Source organism: Gobius niger, assembly GCF_951799975.1.
Source record: "Gobius niger genome assembly, chromosome: 12".
NCBI lineage: Eukaryota > Metazoa > Chordata > Actinopteri > Gobiiformes > Gobiidae > Gobius > Gobius niger.
Window position 1 is genome coordinate 28438362 of NC_136863.1, and position 22880 is coordinate 28461241.

General features: G+C 42.5%; 1 protein-coding gene across 1 annotated transcript in view; it reads right to left on the minus strand.

Moving 5' to 3' along the window:
• hgfb (hepatocyte growth factor b) overlaps nucleotides 1-22880 on the minus strand; it is an 84324-nt gene that overhangs the window by 20917 nt on the left and 40527 nt on the right. The window contains exons 5-9 of the mRNA XM_079567817.1: nucleotides 20991-21139; nucleotides 11704-11824; nucleotides 8767-8885; nucleotides 3331-3493; nucleotides 1483-1616 (exon numbers count right to left, since the gene is read on the minus strand). Of these exons, the coding sequence (XP_079423943.1) occupies nucleotides 1483-1616; nucleotides 3331-3493; nucleotides 8767-8885; nucleotides 11704-11824; nucleotides 20991-21139 (686 nt within the window). The remainder of the gene's footprint in view (nucleotides 1-1482; nucleotides 1617-3330; nucleotides 3494-8766; nucleotides 8886-11703; nucleotides 11825-20990; nucleotides 21140-22880) is intronic.

Here is a 22880-nt window from a genome sequence, read left to right on the forward strand (position 1 = left end):
TTGCAGAAATACGCCCAGGGGACATTTGGAATATGCGGACTCTGTGAATAGCCACAGATCGACATGTTTGTCTTCCAAAAGTCCCTCTCTTTGTGCCACCCAAATTTACTGAGACACCGTGGACTCTGGTATGTTATAAAGCTGACATCTATGCAGTTTGAGAGGCTTCCCACACTCAGACACATGTTCCCATCTTCTGTAAGGGACACTGTCAGAGTCACACACCGAACCTCGAGCAAGTATGTACTGAAATCCTGCCTCCTTTTGCGTGCCATCGCCAATAACCATCAAGGTTAGGATGTAAAACGCCATTTTTAACAGGACGCCAATGGTACGACAAACTGTGGTGTTGCTTTACTACTTCAAAAGATAAAAACCAAACTGTAGAAAATGTGTCAGCCTCATTTGTAAGCTAGGACCTACAAAACTGAGATTTTTCCTTTTGTTGTTGTATTTTTGACACTTTTTTGTCACATTTGCAACTTTTTGGTTGGTTGCAACGGGTAGGCTTTGGGATCTTACAGAAAGACGCAGATCCACACATTAAAGCTGGGGTTCCTGTTTTTATCTTTTGTTGTAGAATACATTTATTTTTGACACCTCAGAGCATGTTGTAAACAAAGCAAAACACAGACCTTGTTGATCGTCTTCACCTAAAGTTTTATTGAGCGATGGATGATGTGTAGTGTAATCTAAACTAGTGGAATTTATCTGCCCCTGCTTCACATTGTCACATCTCAATGATGTATATAAATGTGCATGCCCCAGAGCAGGAGCTGAAGCGGCCCAGCCTCCTGTTCTCACTAGAGGTCGACCAACATGGGTTTTGTAGATTGGCAGATGTCGATTTTTTGGGGGATTTGTATTGGCCGGTGCCCATGCGCTTGGACGGGGATTTTCCCAAATGTCTGATCTATAATCCTGTAAAAACAAAAATACTTGGCCACTCCAGCAGGGGCCGATTTTACTTTAGGTGATTCAGTCATGCTTTCTGTCCCAGCTTTGATTAGTTGCCGTTAGCATTAGCATACTGTTGCTAGCCGCGGGATGTTGTGCGGCGATCAAACATACAATTGTGGAACGAACTTAAAACTAACTCGGCGACTGAATTCTCCAGGTTCTGTACTTTATAGTGACATGCAGCATGTCCATATTCACTGAGGTTTAGTGAAACTTTCTCTGCTCCCCTGAGACTTAGGAAGTTGTGGTTTTAAAGCCCTGACTTCGCTCTTTCCAGTGCAAAAAAGGGAAAGTCTCCATCACTCGGTCCCGGAACTATCGGCATTTTTCAGCGCAAGATTGGCCAATCGCCGATATTGTAAAATCCCCTAATATCGGCCCGATACATTGGTCGACCTCTAGTTATCACCTGTCTGAAAGAGTGTCTAAAAGGGGGTGTGGAACTGAAACAAACCACCTTTTATTGTTCTTGAATGGCACTTGTGGAAACCTATCAGAGTGTGTTTTCAGGTGCTGTCATACCTTTCATCGGCCTGTTGTGGGCGCCGCACTGAGGGATGTGAGTGCAGAACATGGTGCGCACTCGTGGGTCTGTCGTGAAGCACCATGGGAACTCCCGGCCGTCCGGGTTCCTGCAGTAGTTCTCCCTGAGGTCCCTGGACAGACACAGAAGCATGGGGGAACACATAAAAAAAGGAATCCATAGAGCTCAGGATAGAAAGAAATGTTAATGACTCCAGTGTTTTACATTTGAAATGTACATGGCTTTATTATTCTGGAATGTGGCCGGATCCCCTCGAGGAATCTTTTGGGTTTTGACCAAACAATCCCAAGCTCTATCAAAAAGTGAAATATGAGGAGCGTTATTTGTGATATAAAATCATGACTTGATGATGATTTATGGATTTTTCTCAGTGACTGGATAAATAAAAGCAATGCCAGCAGAATGTGGGTTGGATGTCAACAGGTTTCATTTTTACTCTATCGTGTAAATCAATATCACTCAGCCAGGACAATTAGGAAGGTAAATAAACATTTAGTGTCCACAGAATGTTCTCATTACATCGTTGGACATTTGAAGGCAAAGAAACTGGACAAATGTCGACATTTACAGTAAACAGTACATTTATTCTGGTCTATTTCACAACAACATCCAGGAAATACGAAGTGAATGGCTTCTGCAGTAGAAGAAGAAGCAAACAAAGTAGCTGGACTCTTTGTGTGGACACTGTCTAGCGTTCATGTTTTCATCGTATTTCAGGCAATGCCATTCCACAGCGGAGCACGAGGTTGACAAATGGTTCGTGACGTGTCATATTAACATACATTTTAACACTAAAAAGACAGCAGGCTCCAACTTTGCCTGAATGGGAGTGGGAAGACGAAAACGTATTTAATCCTAGGCCTGGACGATACGGCAAAATCATCAATCACAATTTTTTTTTCTCATATTAATTGATCTCGATGTTCGATTTGAGTTTTGATTAAAAATAAATACATGTAGCTGATTCATGAACTTGACAAATCTTCGATACAAACCTCAGCTCAAACAAATACAAATCCCTCTAGTTTCATTTAACACACAAAAATCTCCCATTGTCTCGTCCAAACTCCCAAACTATAAAGTCCCATGACAATTGTTGAGATTGACCAAAGTAGGAATTGTGATTTCGATGATTCTTTCCCAGCTCTATTTAATCCCATCCTCATTTTTCATTAATATTCAACACAATGAGCTTCACTGTTACATCCTGGATTTTAGTCAGCGAAACTATGGACTTCAAACTGATTTTGCTGATCATCATGGAAAAGACGATTATTACATTGTTACATTTTTTTTACCAACAATGGCAAAGACAGAGAAAGAGTATCTGTCTATATACCAGTTTGAATCTGCGAATAGTTTGAGGATGTTGTATGTCAAGACTGCTCCAAAGTTGAACTCCGCATACAGACACACTTTTGGATGGAGCTCTCGGCAATGTCAAATCTCCATATCCTCTCAAAGTACGAGCTCTCTCTCCCTCGAATTATAAAGAAACGTTGTACAATAGTCGATACGAATTTGCTGAACGTTTTATACATGTGAATTTTGATTATTATAGTTTTTCAGTTTGAGCAACTTTGACTTCTGACTTTGAGTGTGATTTGTTGCTTTTGCCTCTCGGGTCAGATTTAGAGGAATAGAAACATAGTACATGTATTAAGTCATGACTATTCCATTTTAGCTTACCAACGAAATGCAATACCCAGGAGCTTTCGCTAGCACCCGCTGGGAACAGGACACTGGAGCCATAATGGGCTTTGGGAAAGAGCGCCCCGAAGAGTCACAGGGAGAACATCCAAGTGACCAACCTGCCCAGTACTCACTTGCAGGGGTAGGCCTGGGGTATGAAGGAGTGGTTGTGTGGGTACTGGCTGTCCCAGTGCTGACAGGACAGTCCGGTGGGGGTGGTGTCCACGCTGCCCCTGTAGCCCTCCCCGCGGCCCTGGTAGCACTCTGTGGTCTCCACCGATGGTTTGGCCGGAGTGTCTGACAAGGACAAGGACAAGGACACAGGGAAAAATAATATAGAAAGCTGCACATGGGAAAAGAAGTGCAACATTCCATAATGAAATTGCGATTGTGTTATGAATGCAAACCATTTAAAAAAAAAAAACCATTCAATTCTACTCAATTCAAACGAAAAATATCACATTGGGTCAAAACAAGAGAGGCCAAATTGGAACTAAATCAGCTTGTGTACAGAATGTTTTTGTGCACATTTTAACGTGAATTAAGAATAAAAAAATAAAAAAAAGAAGAAATCTTAATAAATAAACATCAAGCCTAATGTGTATCATAAAACTGTGTTCAGATGACAGTGCTACTTTACCATTTGTTAGTGTTAAATTAGTGCTAGCCTTTAGCTTCGAGGCTAAAACACTTCATTATGAACACAGAAGTCTCTATTTACATCCTTTGTAGAGTTTTGAACACGTTGTGAGCGATTATCAAACTGCTGCTTGTTTCCGGCCACAAACTGTTTAAACATCAAGCCTATTATTTCAACAAGACAGGGCTAACTCTCCAATGGAACAAAACACAGACAGGAAACAGTTGTTACCAAAGAGGAAGTTAGCATTATGTCCCCAAGAAACATTACGTATACTATTACGAAAATCATGAAAAACTAAACAGATTTGTAGGTTCTCATTAACTTTTCTCTTTTAAACCGTGCTATCAATAACATAAACAGTTTATTTGTCAGTCAGTTGGGAGACCTCAGTGATTTTACAATAAAATGTCACCTCACAGTACAGTACCATGATTAGATGTTTTGTAGGATGCACTATTAGTGATTGGAAAGAGGGTTCATCTAAGTTGCAGATGAGACACGAGTTTGACTATATGTGGACATGCCATTGCTCATTTGAAAGCTAAGAACCTCCAGAGTTTAGTCACTAAGCTGTACGGCTGCAATAGCACTACACAGCACCTGATTGGGGACTGGGGTTGTGGAAGTCACTTTATGCTAGTTTCCAAACAAATTTTAGCCATATTGGTTTGGAATAAATGTACCTAAGATTGGGAGACACAGATCGGATGTTTAAAGGAACAGGCCACCGATTTTACATACTGAAATATGTTCTTACCTGAGCTTAGTCGAGTTGATACGTACCTCTCTGGTCTTTGTGTGTGCGCTCAGTCACGCAAAACGACCAAAGATGCTGTTAGTATTTTGGCCTCTCCCAATGTATTCCTATAGCTCCAAACGGGGGTGAACTTGGAAGGAACCATGCTCTTTCACTGGCACAAAGACCAGACAGGTCTGTTTTAACTCATCTAAGCTCAGGTAAGAACATATCACAGTATGGAAGAACTGTGGTCCCTCAGTCACGCTAAAAGACCAAAGATGTTGTTAGCATTTGGCCTCTCCCAGTATATTCCTATAGCTCCAAACGAGGTGAAGTTAAGCACGACCAAGCTCCTCCACGGGCACAAAGACCAGGCAGGTATGCATCAACTCGTCTAAACTCAGGTAAGAACATATCTCAGGATGGAAAAACTGTGGCCTGTTCCTATAATAAAAAATAAAAAAACCTTAGATATCTTACTTTTTAACATAGCAGAACTCCATGGAGGCAGAAGTGCATCCTTTGCTAATTACGACCATTCAAACTGCGATTTTTCTGACAGTCTTTGTGTAAAACAACCTTGTCTTTTACATAAACTGTCTCGCAACTTCATCGTCAACCGGCATTCATTCCATTTCTTTCCCAGTCGCAACAAATCCCTGTACGAGTTAAAAAATGCTCCAGAATAATCTGCTCTAAACATGGAGGGGTGGGCAGGAAATCCTGTCATATACATCCTTCGGCAGCTCATTACAGAGAGCCTTGGAGAGGGCAACAGCCTCACAGCGGACACTGCACCGGAGCGTTATCTGCCCCGGCCCCAGCCCCAACGCGAACCAGCGCCCGGACCTGACATGAAACAGTCAGCTGCAAGCTCCACAAAAGACGCCTGTGTTTCCCCGTCCTCTGCCTTGTTTTGATTAGAGCTAACTGGGTCGTAAACTTGGTCCGCTCCCAAACAAAGCCGTACCCGAGCCGCTGCTGTGCCGGCCCGCGGCCTGGGACGGGCCCATCGGGGGAAAGTGAGGCTCCGGTCCAAATGGAGAGGTGCCAAGAAGGGAAGATGGGGCCAATAGATTACGTTCACGTTCTAGAATTTGATGATGCCATAATGTCAGGTGGCGGGCAGGTGCCGTGAACTTAATGGGAGAAAGGAAGTTAAGGCGAGACACTGCAGGTGAATAGGGAAAAAAAAAAAATGTAGAGATATCAATTTGAAACTTTTGCTGAACATTACAGATATAAATATGAGAAAAAAATGTATTGCATTTTTTCTGTCATTTTATGTTTTTTTGCATTTTGAGCATTAAAATTGCCAAAATTGCCTATATTTTGGGCAACGAAATCAAAATTAAATTAAATTTTATGGTTTTATTTTATTGACATATTAGTAACTAAGATTTTTTCAGAGGGGATTTTGGATATTTTGTTTAGTTTTTCAATAAACTAATCATCAGTGGAAAAATCTGTAAAAACTCAAATTTCGCCTGTTTTTTTGGTTTCAAAGCTGAATAAATCAGGCTAGGAATTAGATATTAAAAAATCCCTCTGAAAAAACCTTCAAAATATTGTTAGGTCTCAGACTGTAAAGTTTGGAGTCTGTGGGAGCTTCTATAAGGGCTCAGGCTCTGCCCGAGTGCGACTTTCTCTCATTCAGAGAAAACCAGCCCTGAAGTTTTGTAGCGAGTGCGCATGCGCGGCCCGTTCTTCGACTCTTCCGCACCAGCGTCTCGTAGGAGGAATAATACCATATTTGGGTGAAATCGTCATCACAGGGACCCTTAGCAGAACACGTGGATGTAAAATCTGTCAATATTTATGAATGAAAACCTGCTTGAAAGACGGCGTTTCTACGCAGCGCAGCAGCTACTTCCGGGTTGCCCGCGCCTCGCAGACGGACAAAACATCATAAAATAAACATCATGCGGGGTGACTTTTGTCATTTTTATACTCTGACATGAAAACTAAGATGTAAAGGGAGGAAAATAGATAAAAATCTCCACTTCGACCACTGCGTGAAAAATCAATACTTTCACCTGCCGTGTCTCGCCTTAAGTAAAGTAATCTCCAAACCGAAGATAAACAAATGGTCAACCTGATCATTATTTGTGAAGGATTAGGTCTCCAATCCTGCTGTATTCATCTTTTGGCTTAAAGTCCTTTCACCGACTTCTGTCAAGCCAATATTTTGACACCAGTTTTGGACACGTTCATGACAGAAAAGATGTCGAACTTTGTGTCAGTTTTGGTTTTATGTGGAAAGGCCCAAGAATTACAAAGACTTTCCGCCATAAACCAAGCCAAAAGCGTCAACAATCCACGTTAACTATAGTTGAACGCAACCTATAGATCAGGGACCAGATTTTAGAGGCCTTTTCTTGTTTGTTCTGAACATGTTGAACAGAATCTGCAAAGAATGAGGTAAATAAAGTCAAGAATGAGGACAGAATTCTTTCCATTTTCTTCAGTCCCGTGTAACATCACCTTGGCTACTGCCTCTCCGGAGTGAACTTCTCCAATGTTGCTTGGTTACACAAGTATCTTTGAAAAGAAAAGTATCTCCTTTCGTGCTGCAGATTCACTTTTGAATGCTCTTGTTCATTAAAACAAACTGATAAGACAATATTGCGCATAAGCAGACCCTCCAGCCAATCAGAAGCCTGGGTGTATAGGCGGCAAAGGTCGATTCGCAGGGCTATGGCAACATCAACATTTTTGACACATTTCATTGAATGCAGTCAGCTACAGCAGTCAAATGCAAAGGCAGAACCAGCTAAAACTATTAATACAGTTTTTGTTTCTTATCCTGAGATGGATGTATGTTGGTGGAATTAAGGATATTTCTTGTACCTCAAGAAGGTTTTATTGACGGAATGGCCCGACCCTGGAGCTCATCTTCCCCAGGCAGCAAACGGGCTGGTTTGACTTGTAAAATTAAGCCCTAAAATGATAGGTATAAGCTGCAATAAAGGCCATACATGTTAACTGTTAATGTATAAAGCAGTGTAGTGATGTTCTGCCAAGTTAGTTTCCTCGTTAGTTAGGCCTTGTTGCTCTTTAGCTCTAATGAACGTCATGTGTGCCCTGTTGTTGTTTTTTCAGCGAACACAGGGTAATGTGGAGCAGTCGGGCGGCCACATGTAAGACCCCCCCAGAACAATAAACAGGCGGGAGTGGCGGAGGCGCAGGGCAAATAAACACAGCACCTCTTAGCCAACCCACTCAAGTCTGTGTTGGCGACTGGAGCTGAATGTGAAATCAAAAACGCAAGTGTAATGATCGCAGTTAGCTGCCATCATTTATCCAATACAATGTCTTTTGCAAACAACTACAGATATTGTCACCTTGGGGGTCTCAGAATGTTCAAACACCTGTTTTACCTGTTGTTCTAAGTCAGGTTTGTTATTTTTAAAAGGCTAAAAGGCTGCTGATGTTATTGCTTTGATGTGGCTGTGTAAGTTTAAGTCTGAGTCCATGATTACGCCTAGACTTCTAACCTGATTTTTTCTTCTTTTTTTTTTAAATAGACTCAATGTGACTTTCTCTTGTGGCCCATGTTCACCAGCCATCAGTGACCCAGAGATCTGAGTGTCATCTGCATCGTTGTGGCAGGACACATTATTGCTGTGTGTTTGCTGGCCCAATAGAGGCATATATAGATTGAATAAAAGGGGTCCCACAATCGACCCCTGGGGAACTCCACAGGTCATGGAATTAACTGTTAACTTAAATGTGGCTGTGTTTACAAAGCGCATATGTTAGGCCGTAAGTTAGGTCGTTGATAAGGTTGCAGTTTCCTTAAAGCAGTGAGGTGCACTCATTTTGGATGTAGGCCAAATGCGTCTTGACTTCAATTTTTTTTAATGGTTTATTTAGTAGGGATGGTGCATGTTAATGATCACACCATGCCGGATTGTAGCCTTGGACTAATTTAAATCCGTTGTCCACTCCCTAATTAGGAGTACACTGAGCAAAAACGTCTCATACTATATGTACAAAACATTCCTATACTAATTGTTCAACAGTTCATATTTCTGCCTGCACATTTTTCGTGAATTGAGAAGTCTTTAAATGTATTTTATTGCACCGAGTGACCTGTTTCATTGAATCAGGAGTACAGTTCTTTGTGAATTTTATGCTAACAAAGAAAATAGTGTGCGGTGTTGGCTGACCTACTGGCATACTTACCGCAGGTTTTGATGTGGCAGTACTCCCAGGGCGTGTGGGGGTCCGTGGTGAAGCACCAGGGCCTCTGCCGACCGTCTGGGTTCCTGCAGTAGTTATCTTCCAGGCCTCTTTCGGGATACCTGCACCAGACGAGAGCACACTTCAGGGTCAAATCATCTCTCAAAGCATGAAACTACAATTCATCTCGATTCGATTTAATCTCATACAAAAAATATATAAATGTAGCTGATTTAAGAAAGTTATAATATTATTATTATTAACCTTTATAGAGAAATTTGTCCCTGTATTCGACCCATCCTCAATGCTGCTGGGGTAACCTGTAGGAGCAGTGAGCCACCAGCGCAGGCCGGCGCTTGGACATCCATATCCAGATGTGGCGCCAGGCTAATGGTCAGAAACACCTGGCTAAAGGTTTAACCTATTGTACATGTTTTTAGTGGTGGGGAAACCGGAGTAACAGGGTGAAACCTATGCTGTGAGGCACAAGTGCTAACTGCTGTGCCACCGTGAAGCCCGATTTAACCAAACTTAACTATTAAGACACAGGATGATTACTGAGATCGACCAAAGTACAGATTTTGATTACATTTTGATTAATTGCCCATCCCTAGTAACAAGCCAAGAACCCATAAACTGCTCCATACTAGGAGCAGTTAACAATATATCTATATTTTTGGTAATGTTTATGACATTAACCTCCGTGAGATTAACATTGTTTTTAGCCTACTGTCATGTTTGCAAGCCCCGGCTATGCACACACTATGGAACTGAATTTCACTTTACTGCGAGTATAAAACCAGGTACAGCCTCTCAAACCTTTCTCATGGAGCTGTCCCCCAAAGTTCAGGTGTAGAGACCACTCATATCATTGTAAGATGACAGGAGCTGTAGAAGAAAAGCTGCTCTGACATCGGGAGAACATATCCCACACTCTGCGGCCCCACACGGTGTGGGATTTTCCACTCCCCGCCCATACTGCAGAGGGATCGCAGGTCCAATGTGATTATAATACGGATAAGTACATTGTGCCGTCTCCATCTGCGCTCGGAGCTCTGGGGAGAGTATGGATAATGAGCCGAAGTACTACAGGTGTTCTGTAAGTGTCACCCTGGCCCCTGGTCCCCACAGGTCTGTCTGCCGCCTCGGGCCCTAAAGCTCAGGGGCCACTCATTACGCTGCATTACATTACATTAGCGCGATGAGCCGTCTGGGGCCGCGATTCCACAAACAGGAGGATGATTAAGGGCCTGTTAACAAGTTCTCTCTAATCCAGACCACCTGGAACATACATTCACGACTAATCATGATCACTGCAGCTTTCTGTGTATTTATTAAAGGGCCAACATCACCCTAAACTGACTTGTTCTCTCTATGTTATCTCGTCCTCCATGCTGAAGAGGTTTGAGGTAGCTTTTAATACATACATTTATGTCAGTAGTCTAGCGCAAAAGTTTCAAACTGATATCTCCAAAAGTATTTATCCCTATTCCCATGCAGTGTCTTGCTTTAAGCCACCATTATACCTGATGTATCCAGTTTAAGCCATTGCTTGATTAAATCTTATTTTGCAACAAGCAGCTTTTTATTCATTTCTGAAAGGATTTCCCAGCTCGGCTTCAGTTTGTCCCACATTATTACAGTGCAAAATTCTTTGAGCGAAAGGGAAAGAGACTGTCTCCTAATCGCCTAATCTCCAGACTAAGTGCCCCTCAATTATGGTTAATTATTGCATAAACTTGAATTATGGCGGCTGTGTGTTTGACCTTGTGAACTAGCTCATGGTGTTCTATGAGCTCGCTCCATTCCCACACCTCCCAGTGCCTTTTCGGCATGGTGGCAGAGTGGTTAGCCTTCTCGCTTCACGGCAAGAACTGAGGAGGAAATTAAGAGTGGAAGGAAGCTGGAAAAAGGCAGGGCTTCCTCCAAATGCAAAGTGCACATACAGTGTGAAGCATAATTCTGCTATAGGAAATACTTTTCCATGGACTGTGTAGGTTTGCGTCTCCGCAGGTAGTTAGAGGAATTAAGCATGCTAAAAACAAGAGAAGAGCCTCTCTAATTTGATGACAGATTAGATCAGAACATCTCCAAACAGGTCTGGGCGATGGCTAATGGAGTTTTGAAAATGAGGAGAACTTTTCTGTATTATGTCGATTGTGCCTCAAAATCCAGGAAAAATACAGACCCGAGTGCTTTTGCAGCAAAATAAGAAACAGTCAAATTAAACTATTACTATAAATACATTTTTCATTCAGATTTAAAATATATCTATTAAAATATCACACAATAGCATCGCAACTATCAACATTGTCATCTGACTTTGATCTTTGGTGTTACCTATTGAGGTGGTACAGGTGCCGAGTGCTACCTTTTGGGGTGGGACCAATGGCCGCAGGTTGCGCCGCTTTAAAAACATGATGCTACGGGGCCGACATTGTCCGCCATTGCTGCAGTACCTCCATATGTGGGCGGCAAAACAAGCTAGTTTTCTACTAGATAGCATTGCACTTTCCACACGTTTTAAGCAACTGTAAAGCCTGGTTTCTATTTTTTTTGGGGGGGGGAACTTGCTACACCTACGACTACGTATTGCTCCTGTGATAATGCTGGGTCAGTTACAATTAAAGAAACCAGGCTGGTTTTTCGTAGGAAAAAATGTTAGAAATCTCATACACTGATGAGGACTTTGATTGATATGTTGTTAGCATTAGAGCTAATGGCGGAGGTGTGGCTACGACTGAACTACGTGCCCCGCGAGGGCTGAATCTACAGTGAAGATCCCGCCCTTATGCCCATTTTAGGAACATGCTCCGTCACAGCAGAGGAGGAGTCTGTAAATCCACCATGATTTCCCCCTCGAACGTAGTTATTATGGCAAATGTGGAGGAGCAAGGAGTAATATTACGTCTATGGGGGGGACAGGTGCTTGTGTGTTACCTTTTGGGGTGGTACAGGTGCTTGTGAGGCTCGTCCAGGTCCCAGCGCTGGCACTCCCTCCCGCTCTCAGTGTGGTCCATGGGTCCTCTGTAGTCCTCCCCATTGCATGTCATACACTCCACTGGACACAAATGCCAAAAGTAAACAATGTTAGAATATGCACTGCCTGACCAATGAAAAGGCCACAGGCTTTAGTGTTTGGTTGTAGAGCTTTTTTACAGCACCATTGGCTGTGGTGTTGTTTCAATAAGCTTCAGCAATGTCAAACGATCCAGTTTTTTCACCAAGATCATGTATTGATGATGTGAGAGTGTGACCACTGCGAAAAGCCTTCTCAAGCATATCCCAAAGAAGAAGAACTTTATTTATATAGTGCCCTTCACAAAACGCTTTGCACGAGACAATTATACATGTATCCATGCTCAGTTTGTGCACCATTTTGAAAACAAACGTTATGAGACGGGATTTCAGAGCTTTGTGAGCCTGAATAAAGACAACAACAGTTTGCAGTGTGGAGGGAGATGTGTGCCAAGTTTCAAAGAGCGTATCTTATTAATCACCAAAGCCTGTAATGTTTCCACTTAACAAAGTAGCGTAGCACGAGCAGCACAAAGAGCAACAACAAAGCAAGCCTCCGTTTTCTTACGTAACGAACTACAGGTCATGGTTTGGCACTCTCTCGTAATTAGGAACATTTTGCAATAAACATCTCTTGTAAAAACATAGCTGCGGGTCAGATAACACAGTGGCAACACCTTTAACGTATGGAATGACAGATAGCGGGCCACGCTAACGGAGCCATAGCATCTCATTTAGTTCAAAGACGACACGATTAGCCGCAGTGCGCGCTCTGGTCTAGTGTAAACAAACCCAGCGCCGCAGATTCAAAGCAGATGTTTACCAGTTTGTTGCTGTCGTGATAGAGCTGTGTGCGCGGTCGTCGGGGTGAATGCTTTCGATTAGAGCCAGCTAATATTTTACAAATCTCTTCCAGTAATTTTCTGCTTTCCATCTCAATAAAAGGCATCAGCGGCGGGAGACTGTGGACGCTGTAAGGTAAGATGTCATGAGTGGGTTCACAATGTTTGTATCAAAGGGTTTCTTATTAAAACGATATGGAGTCAGACGCGTAAAAGGACAATGATGACAGTATACGTTACAACAGATTATATCATTCAGTTCAGTTTGTTCGGTCAAAATTATGCACAAATTATTTATATTGAGTTAAGTATATTCTTCATAACATACAAAATGACCGAAAAGGTATAGACTGAAGCTAATGCTTACATTGCCGACCCTTTTAAAAAATGTTTTACGGCACATGCTTTTTGTTAACTTTCTAACGTTACATCAAACAATCAAAATGATTTTTTAAGTAGGTTGATACAGTCTAAAACAAACTAGAGTTCATGTATTTTCCAAGTGTAATACTTTTATACATTCTCTATAGGTGGAAGAGAGAATGACATAATTTGAGATCCTCTGTATAGTTATGCCAGAGATCGACCCCTTTAAAGGGGCTATATCATGCAAAATCGACTTTTTGGAGCTTTTAACCATGTTGTTATGCTATTTCCTTATCAAAAAACAACTGCTTCATTCACACAGTTCTCAGCAATCCTCCTGAATCCACCCTCTCCTGGAAAACCACTGACTTGCTCAGTTGTGTCGTAATGTAATGTCTAAATTCTATGCTTATGGCCTGATTTTAATTTGTAAAATACCTTTTTCATTATTTCTGTTATAAGAAAGAAATAAAGGGGGAAAAAAAGAACAAAGGATGTGCCCGAGGCACTTCCAGGTCAGCGCTGCCCCTGCGGTCAAAACAAACGCACCCCCTGACCGTGTGAACAGATGGCATGTTTGCGCTGTTTGCTTTTGTAACTTTTTTAACGATGATGTCAGAGAAAAGCGCGCTTGGCTTCAAGGACGTGAATTTATTGAACCTTTCTAAAGAAGAGGCCACTCGCCAGAAGTTGGAATTTCTTTCCGGGATTCGTCGACTATCACCAAAATAGTGTTTTTCTGTGACTGTCATTAACTTTTATAACCAACGCGAGTCCCAGAGTGGTGAGTCAATCCAAGCGCGTGTTAGTTTGTGTGTGCTAGCTTGTGTGTGTTAGCGTGTGTGTTTATGAAGTTGTGTTATAGATGTCAACTCCTTATAACTGCATCGTGAAGTAAGTTTACTTTTTGCTGTGTATTTATATTTCTAATACTGCAAAAGTTGTATGAGTGGAGAGAGGTGGTGGAGTTAACTCAATCGAATCGAGTTGTGTCTTCCTTCAGAAAACACTTATATTTATCACAAACATTAGTGCTCCATGGTGGTAGTGGTACAATGTATCATATAAATGCCTATACGTTATATGGCTGAAATTGCATGATACAGATCCTTTAACAGAAACACAAAATCTCATGATGTTTGTTTGAAATGAAACATCTCTACTCCTCTGAGCTCATACTGAGTCTGATTGTGAACATATTTTGTAGAGTTTGTGAGACAAGTTTATTTTTCACTTTAATCATCATTTTTATTGTATTGAATGAACTCTGTATAATGTGTTATGATGAACTTAAGGTGAATGGGGTAACTGCTATAGATTACTGACATACAGTAAGTCTAAGGATAAAAACAGTATTGGAAGTTTCCTTTCATTTTGTTTTCATATAAAATAGAGCATATTATGAATAACAATGGCCAAAATGGCCAATATTTATATGCAAAAATACAAAATGATGGATGGACACAAATATTTGTTCAAAAGGGATTTCTGATATCTAGTTTAGTTTCACTGCAAAAGATAATCTTGAAATAAGAGAATTTGTATTTGATTTGAGAGTCTAGTTTCAAGAAATCTGTCCATGGGGCAAATTACACTTAAATAAGATAACTACAACAGTTTAGTAACAAGTAAATAGCCTTAAGCAAAGTGGTGGAGGAAACTAAATTAACTGTTGTTCTTTGTGTCCCAAGGTTTCTCAAGACTCCTCAAAGACTAAGTAGCTAAGTAAATCTCCACCACAGGAGCAGAACCACCAGCCTCTTCCAAAGCTACCATTGTAAAATGAATTGCTTGGTGTCTTTTTTTTCCAAACTACTCTCGACTTCTCCCTGTTCTCATTGTTCCAAACAGACCTGATGTAGGTCCGCAGTATGTCGGGCTGTGGGTGTTTATGACGTCATGGAAGGGCCGTAGAAGCTGCCACGAACTGAAACCAGCTGCTAACTCCTCGTAAACAAAACTGCGGCCGTAATGTTCAGCGGCTTGACTATTGTTTAGACGAGCATATGTTCAGCCCTCTCTGTCGAACATTCACCGCTGTGGTTGTAACATAAAGGAAGAGACAAATAGGTACATGGGCTAAAACCGCAAAAACTGTTTCAAAGTCGTGAAAAGTTGTATGACATGAATCAAGATGCACAAGGGTTTGAGCTAGCTTCGAGTTGGAGCTGCAGCTGACTGTTTCAATTCAACTTTATCACGTTGTTGATATTTGCAGAAGAAAACCTTCAGAGTTCAGTCACAGAGTTTTAATCACTGGAGGCCTGCCGTAAGATTGGATCTGCTTTGGAAATAAGTTTGGAGACGGGTTTGTTTTGCCATAGAATGGACATGTACATTTACAGTATTGTACATTTAAAATCTATTTCTTTTATCTGGGGATAAATATGTTGCCTGTAATAGAAGATGGATTGTCGTTGGGTTTTGTTCACTGACAGTAGCAGGAAAATGGCTGAGCTGAAGTGCTTTAGCCCGGAATAAAACTATCCCACCCAAATGACAGGTTGTAAGTCCTGGAGATCATAAAATGGTCTAATTCATCTTCCAGGCCTGTGTGAGGCGCTGAGACGCTAACATGGATAATAGTACAAGATGTAGAGGGCGCATGCGCAGTAAACTTTTGTGGAATGTGAACAGTGAAGAGACTGAGTCGGGGGCAAAGCTCTCGATTTACCGATCGATCTACGTTCCCACCCTCACCTATGGTCATGAGATTTGTGTAATGACCGAAAGGACAAGATCGCGAATACAAGCGGCCGAAATGAGTTTCCTTCGCAGGGTGGCTGGGTGCACCCTTCGAGATCGGGTGAGGAGCTCAGTTAGCCAGGAGGAGCTCGGAGTAGAGTCACTGCTCCTTCACGTCGAAAGGATCCAGCTGAGGTGGCTCGGGCATCTGTTCCGGATGCCTCCTGGTCGCCTCCCGCGGTAGGTGTTAAAGGCATGTCCTATTGGGACAAGGCCTCGTGGAAGGCCCAGGACACGCTGGTGGGACTATGTCTCCGAGCTGGCCTGGTGTCGCCTCCGGGTCCCCCCAGAACAGCTGGAGGAGCTGTGCGTGGATTGGGAAGTTTGGGCATCTCTGCTGAGACTGCTGCCCCCGCGACCCGGCCCCGGATAAAGCGGAAGAAAATGGATGGATGGTAAACAGTGAAAATGAAACTGATTCAAGGATTTAGGATCTACAGAAGAGACGAGGAGTCGAGTTTATCCTTCAGGCGTAACGGAACTAAAGAAAGAAAAACCTGTCAGTGATTTTGACTGTCAGTCCAAAACACAGACTGACTCGGCCGTGTTTTTCTACTTGTCACCTGTGGCTTGTGGACTGCAGTGGAGCAAAGAGGAGCGGAGTCAAACAATCATAGATCCATGAGGAACACTCATTATAAGGTCAGTAGATTATGGATCACAGACACCACTCTGGAGCTGTGATGTCATTGTTTTAGTAAAAAGTTGCGGAGACGTTGTAACAACAGAGCCACGTAAACGGCGTTTTGAGATCTTTCCACTCTGGGACCTAGTTTGGAAAATGTTTGTCTACAAACCCCCAAAACGCCGGGCTCGTATGGATGATACACTGGATTGCGTTTGGTCCTCAGCTTGACGTCGTATGGACAGGGTCTAAAACAAGTTAAGTGAGTATGTTTGTGTTTATTATTACCAATCCAATTGTAAAGCATAAGAGCTCCACACTTTTTTCTGTCCATGGTGTAAATGCCAGTTCTTTCATAAACTGTACCTTTGTAGCATTGTTGAACCTCAAAAACGAGCCTTTCTGTGATTCCATCCCCTTTTCCCACATCCATCCCAGACCATTCCTGACACTGATGTTCTTTGACACCATGTAGTGATTTAAAAAAAAAAAACACCTTTGGGAACGCATGTGCATCGGCTTTCGCTTTACCACATCTGGGACCGGCTACAGTAAAAACAGCAAACAATTTACAAATGGGACCCAAAACGACGGCACTAATCTTTCCCAACAACGTTCCAGCGTGACCCTCTTGAGCTTTGGAGCGTTCCAGAAGCAGAGACGTGACGAGATGAGACCAGGCAGGCTAAATGGCGGCACACACCTGGAGAGCGCTGCCGCAGCCGGCCCCGGGAAATGGAGAAAACCGGGTGCACTTTAGAGCGGAGAGAGCGGCATTAGCCGGTGGGGAACGCGACGTGCCTATTGCTCCATTCGCCGCACCTCATTTCAAACTATCAGGCTGCAATCTGGGCGCTGATGGGGAGAGTGGAATGGACGGGGGTAGAGTAAATGGTTGCTTTGAGTGTGTAGTGTGAGCTGGTGCCTTACACTGCAGGCTCACAACAAGAAAATCCAGTGTTACATTAATATACTACCTCTTGAAAATAGCAACTGATTATGTAGTACATCCTCATAAGGTCCTTTTAAAGACATCTCACTCATCAGCTTGTGTTACTCCTTTATTAAAAGTAGGTAATCCAGCAGTTTTAACTAACTACAGGCCATTATCAAATGTCTTGAATTTGATGAATCTGTTGTCTGTGATCAACTAAAAGAGTTACTGTACTCTAATAAACTTGTCTCTAAACTGCAATCCGGCTTCAGGAAAAAGCACAGACAGTACCATCGGCTCATAATAAAAAAGCAATATTGTGCTTCCCTTTTTATTGATTTGTCAAAAGCTTTTAACACTGTGGATCATGCTGTTTTGAAGCATAGACTTCTTTGTTTGGGACTGTCTGATCATGCTGTTTCCTGGTTCACAAATTATTTGAGTGACAGGACAGTGTATTTAATGTGGGCCTGTGTAAAGGTCTGTGCTCTGAATTTTGAAATGTCCACAAGGGGGTGCCACAGGGTTCAATATAAGGACCCCTCTTGTTGATCATGTACATTAAAGGGCCTCATTTTACAGTTATCCGGAGTGTTGTTGATTTCTGAAGATATATATATATGGGGAGAACATGCAAACTCCACACAGAAAGGCCCCGTCCTGGTGAGAATCGAACCCGGACCTTGTAGCTGTGAAGCAAGAGCGCTAACCATTGTACTACCGTGCTAGCTTACCGCATCTATAGTAGTCTGTTTACCTGTGGCCGGCATTACTACACGTGGAATTCACAAAGGAGCTTTCTACAAATCAGATATGGCAACGTTTGGAGGACTACCCCATGATTTTGAAGAGGTTTAATGCAGGCTACTAGTTACCATAGGCATGCACTAGCCTAGCACTAGCCTAGCACCACTAAACTCTTCAAATATAAGGACTGCATGGATTAAAAAAAAAACATACATCTCCAGAAATCAACAGCAGTCTGGATTACTAGGAAATGAGGCCAAAAATCCTGAAATATCCCTTTAATGAATTAGGGCAATACATTTTTTACGCTGCAGACAATAATTTACTGTTTTGATGGATGACTCCCTCACTTTCATGCCCCATATTGTGAACAAACTTTAACACACATTTTTGCATCTATTCTAGACTACGGAGACCTGTTGTACATCACTGTCACCATAAGATTGACACTGTACCTCACGCTTCTCTGAGGGTCATTACTGACTGTAGCGCCTCGACCCATCATTGTGAACTGTATTCTCGAGTGGGATGGAGGCTGGGTTTTTGGTATACTTTTATTTATAAGGCCATGCTTGGACTACAGGTGGAGAGTAAAAGTCATTCAGCAACTATGCTACAGGTTAAACAAGGTCTGGCATGCACTTTTACACATAAATTAAGTTGCTGACAGTTGAGTGTTAAGTGAAAACAAAAACAGGTTCAGTATCGGATATTTCAAATCTGAACCAATATCAGTATCAGTGCATCCTTACTACCAGATCCCCCAAAGGCACTGCTTAAAGGATGGCTCAAATGCAGAGGATGATGCCCTTGCACATTCTTTAGTCACCAGCACTTAACTTGCCTTTACTACAAACCATGACACAAACTAATATACTCGACAAGTGAACAATGATGCATAATTTGTCCCCTTTAAGTCACATGCAATGCTCGTACAAGTATTTTTTTAAAAACCTGCAGCTGTTTAAAGGTGTGTTTGGGAACATTCTATTCGGAGGTGGTTTGTAAACAATCATTATTTTAACTGTACAAATGACATCATTGGCAAGTCGATAACTGCAGGCGGTTCACCCTCAGGTAGAAAGTCCCTGAGTCAATGTCAACAGAACAACTGGTTTGGTGGAACTGACTGTGGTTAGCAAGAATGTGAGACGTGCAAGACGTGCTTTTATGTCCACTGTATCTGACATCTGTTTGAATGATCCTGTATTCACTGGGGAAGACTTTTAGAGACAGTGAAACCCCCCACCCCAATGGTTCTCTGAGTGTGGTCAGGGTTCTCCAGGTGGTAGTCAGGGTCATCTGCTCTTTAGGCTTTTAGATTAGAGGGGATACTTTCAAAGGTTTTCAAAAGTGCATTTCTCAAAATACAATATCGCAAATGCAGAATCACGTCACAAGGTAATGAATCGGAGCTAAGTTTTTCTGTAAAGGAACATATCAGAACCATGGGGGCCCAAATATTCTTCTAATCTGAGAAATGTGTCAAAGCAACAGGAGGAAAACTGTAAATTGTGTTTTTCTGGTTTAGACGTGGTTTGCGCGCTCCAGGTAAATTTGACAAATCTGCTAAATCCGTCTCTCGAGAATGGAACCACTGGCCCCCGCGATGTTTTTAAGAAACATTGTGACAAAAATCAGGGGTTAAATGTCCCCAACCCCAAAATCAGGACAGATATGATGGAAAGTGGGGCTTTACTTTGGGCCACGATTGGGAGGTTTGGCCCATGAACTTTTAATAGGGAAGAAAATCGACCACTAATCGACCACTAAGCTAGCTTGCCCTAGCGGTTAGGGGCGACTCCAGAGGATTCAGTAATACATGGAAAACAAAAACAACTTCAGAAACCTGCTGCGTGGTGTAAAAGCGCACCACACCTGCCTCTATTTTTCACCTAAGCAACGCCCTCAGGCGACTGGCGAAAGCACTGGGGCACCGTTGTTTGTAGTTGTTGTCAACTTCGCTTTGAGCAACAGGGTTGTGGCGCCGGGCTGAACATCGGGCCCTTATTGTTTCTGTAGACACAGCTTATTCACGTGACAATGGTGAGTATATCACCCAATTCCCATTGAATCCTGAATGGTTGCAGTGCAGCAGCTGCAAGGAATCCAAAGTCTTTCAAATCAATGTTGGTGGCTCACATTAGCCCCCAAGATACCGAGACCGTACGGTGAACGGAAATCATCTGCAAGAAACCTATATTTGGCGGATGTTGCAGCCCAGGGAATGATACGAACAGGAAGTCAGGCACCAGCAAGGGAAGAGAATCTGGTGAATTTTAGAATAAAATCATCCACTAACTTGAGTTGAGTGGATGACACATATGATGACACACACGGCTATGGAGGATCATGGAAAAGGAAAACTATTTTGCTTTATTTGGATCATGTGGATTTCTGTTCGCAGAAATCCAGAAAGGAGCATCATGTATGGACTTCTGACGGTGAATTGTAAGTTTGATCTGGCTTTCTTCCACACCATGTGTACAAAGTTGTTAGTGTGTGAAACCTCGTGAAGTCATGGCCTTGTGAGGGCTCCATCACGTACACAAAGTTTACAAGAAAACCGTACGGAATATGTGCAGAAGCTGTTTAGTGTTCAATGCCAGCCCAGCGTAAGATTTTTGTACCACATTGGTGTAATATTATATTAATTTTCTAAGTCTTAGCTTTGGGTTGTGACTGACAGGCCCAGGAGCACTGTGGAGGCTTGTAGCTTCGTTTCTCGCCTTTTTGTCCTGTCCCTAATGAATATAAATGGGGAGGAGAGCAATTACACAAGTCTATGGACCAGTTTCTCACTTAGAGATCATTTCAAATCACTGAAATAAAGATTTGCAGCTCCACTTATGCATGTACTTCATGGTGACCCAGCTTCTGTTGCAGTACCTTTAGCTTTCATGTAAAACTCCTCATTGAAAGAGCCGGAGCCCTGCCTTGTGTCACTCACCCTGCGAGCACTGGGGAATGCCGCACTGCTGGTGCCTCATGTGGGGCTGGGGGTCTGTGGTGAAGCACCAGGGGCCCACTGTGGAGTTGTCTGGGTTCCTGCAGTAGTTCCCTCGCAGGTCCTTCTTCCTGAACCGCCTCGACATAAATCTGTTTGAAAATAATGATGTAGCATTAGTCTTTAGAGAAATGTTTTTTCACTCTCAGTTCCACACATGTAAGGTTTAATTTCAGAATCCAGACTGAGTTTGCAATGGAGTTTTACACACATCTAGGACCCTTACATTGGACAGAAGACAGGATGATGAACTGCTAAAATAAAACAGCTCCTCAGTTTGTTGAGCTAATTTCTATACTGATCTCAAACTTATTCGACTTTTGTTTCTTTTTACGTCTGATGAGCTGCAGTTTGCCTCCGTCCCCTCACTCCCAAACAGACCTCTGCCAGACGGTGCTGCAGCGCGTTGTTTTGTAGTTTCCAAGCCTTGGCGGATATTTTTACCCACACTTGCCAAGGACGTATGGGTTGTGAAAAATGGGGACGTTACAAAAGTCGACACAAACAAGACAAAAACATTTTTTTTATAGGCCTTAGCTTTCAAATGAGGCGTTACACTGGGCTATCGGCAGTAAGCTGTCCTCCAGTCGAGAAGCTTTTAGATTAAAAATGAAGTGGAGAAAATGCACTGTATTAAGGTGGGGGTTAGGAGGTTAAGTAATGATTAAACAGCGAGGAGCTGTGCATTAGACAGCTCTAATGCACGATGAGGAGTCAAGAAACCATGACTCACAGCGGAGTGGTGCTTCAGGTTAAACACTTTTACACTGTTAAACCTGAAGCTAGCTAGCTAGCTTCCTGAAGCTCAATTGTTTATCGAAACAGCTGCAGTGGAGTCGTTTATACCTTGGTCCCACAAACTGAAACTTTAAATCCATCCAAATATGTTGCTTTCATTTACTAAACTCGCTAAATATGCCAAACTGCAGGGACTATATTATGTGGGATTTTAGCCGGTCACTCTGAACGCTCATCACAGTGAGCCATTCTCTCGCTGCTACGAGGATCTCAGTCAGGCTCAACGAAACAACATCAACACACGCTGCATCTCCAGAATCACAACATAACCCGGCACTTTTCCATTTTTCCTGGACAGGAGTTATTTCACTTTTTTTCTACGTTGTTGAACCTAAAGCTAGCTAGCAACCTGTAGCTCAACGAGCTCAACTGTTTATGAAAATAGCTGCAGTAGAAAGTTATACCTGGCCCAAAATGTTTTGTTTGACTTTACTAATCCAGCCAATATTCTTAAGTGCAGGGATCATTTTATGTACGTCTGAAAATAATGAATAGTACCTTAACTGTTTTCAATAGAAATGGAAAGCTCGTATTTTATTAACAGTAGGCTAACCTAGCTGCTTACTTTCCTCTACTTCCCATTTATCAAAAGTTTTTTTTTAGCCAAAAACGTTGAAATTAACACAAAATCCATCTCATACGTTCCTGTCAGTCACTAATTAAGTGTTTATCTGATTCTGCTGTGTCATGTGTTGCTATGGCGATGCCCACAGCGGAGTGATATCCCAGTGATTTAACTACCGGACTACGTGTGTGGTTATACGTAAATAATGCACGCATGTTAGCCCCCACCAGCCAATCAGAATCCAGTATTCACCCAGACCATAAGCTCTTTTCTCGTGCTAATGATGGACAAAAACATGCTGCCCTACCCTGCTTTTTCTTACGCTCCCTCCGTCTGCCCACAACAGGTGCCTACATTCACTTTGCAATCTCACAGACATTCGCTTTAAAGCCATACAGTGTCAGTGTCAAGACCACCTCGTGTTTTCTTCGACAGTTCAGTTTCCCTTCTGACACGTCGCAGAATATAAT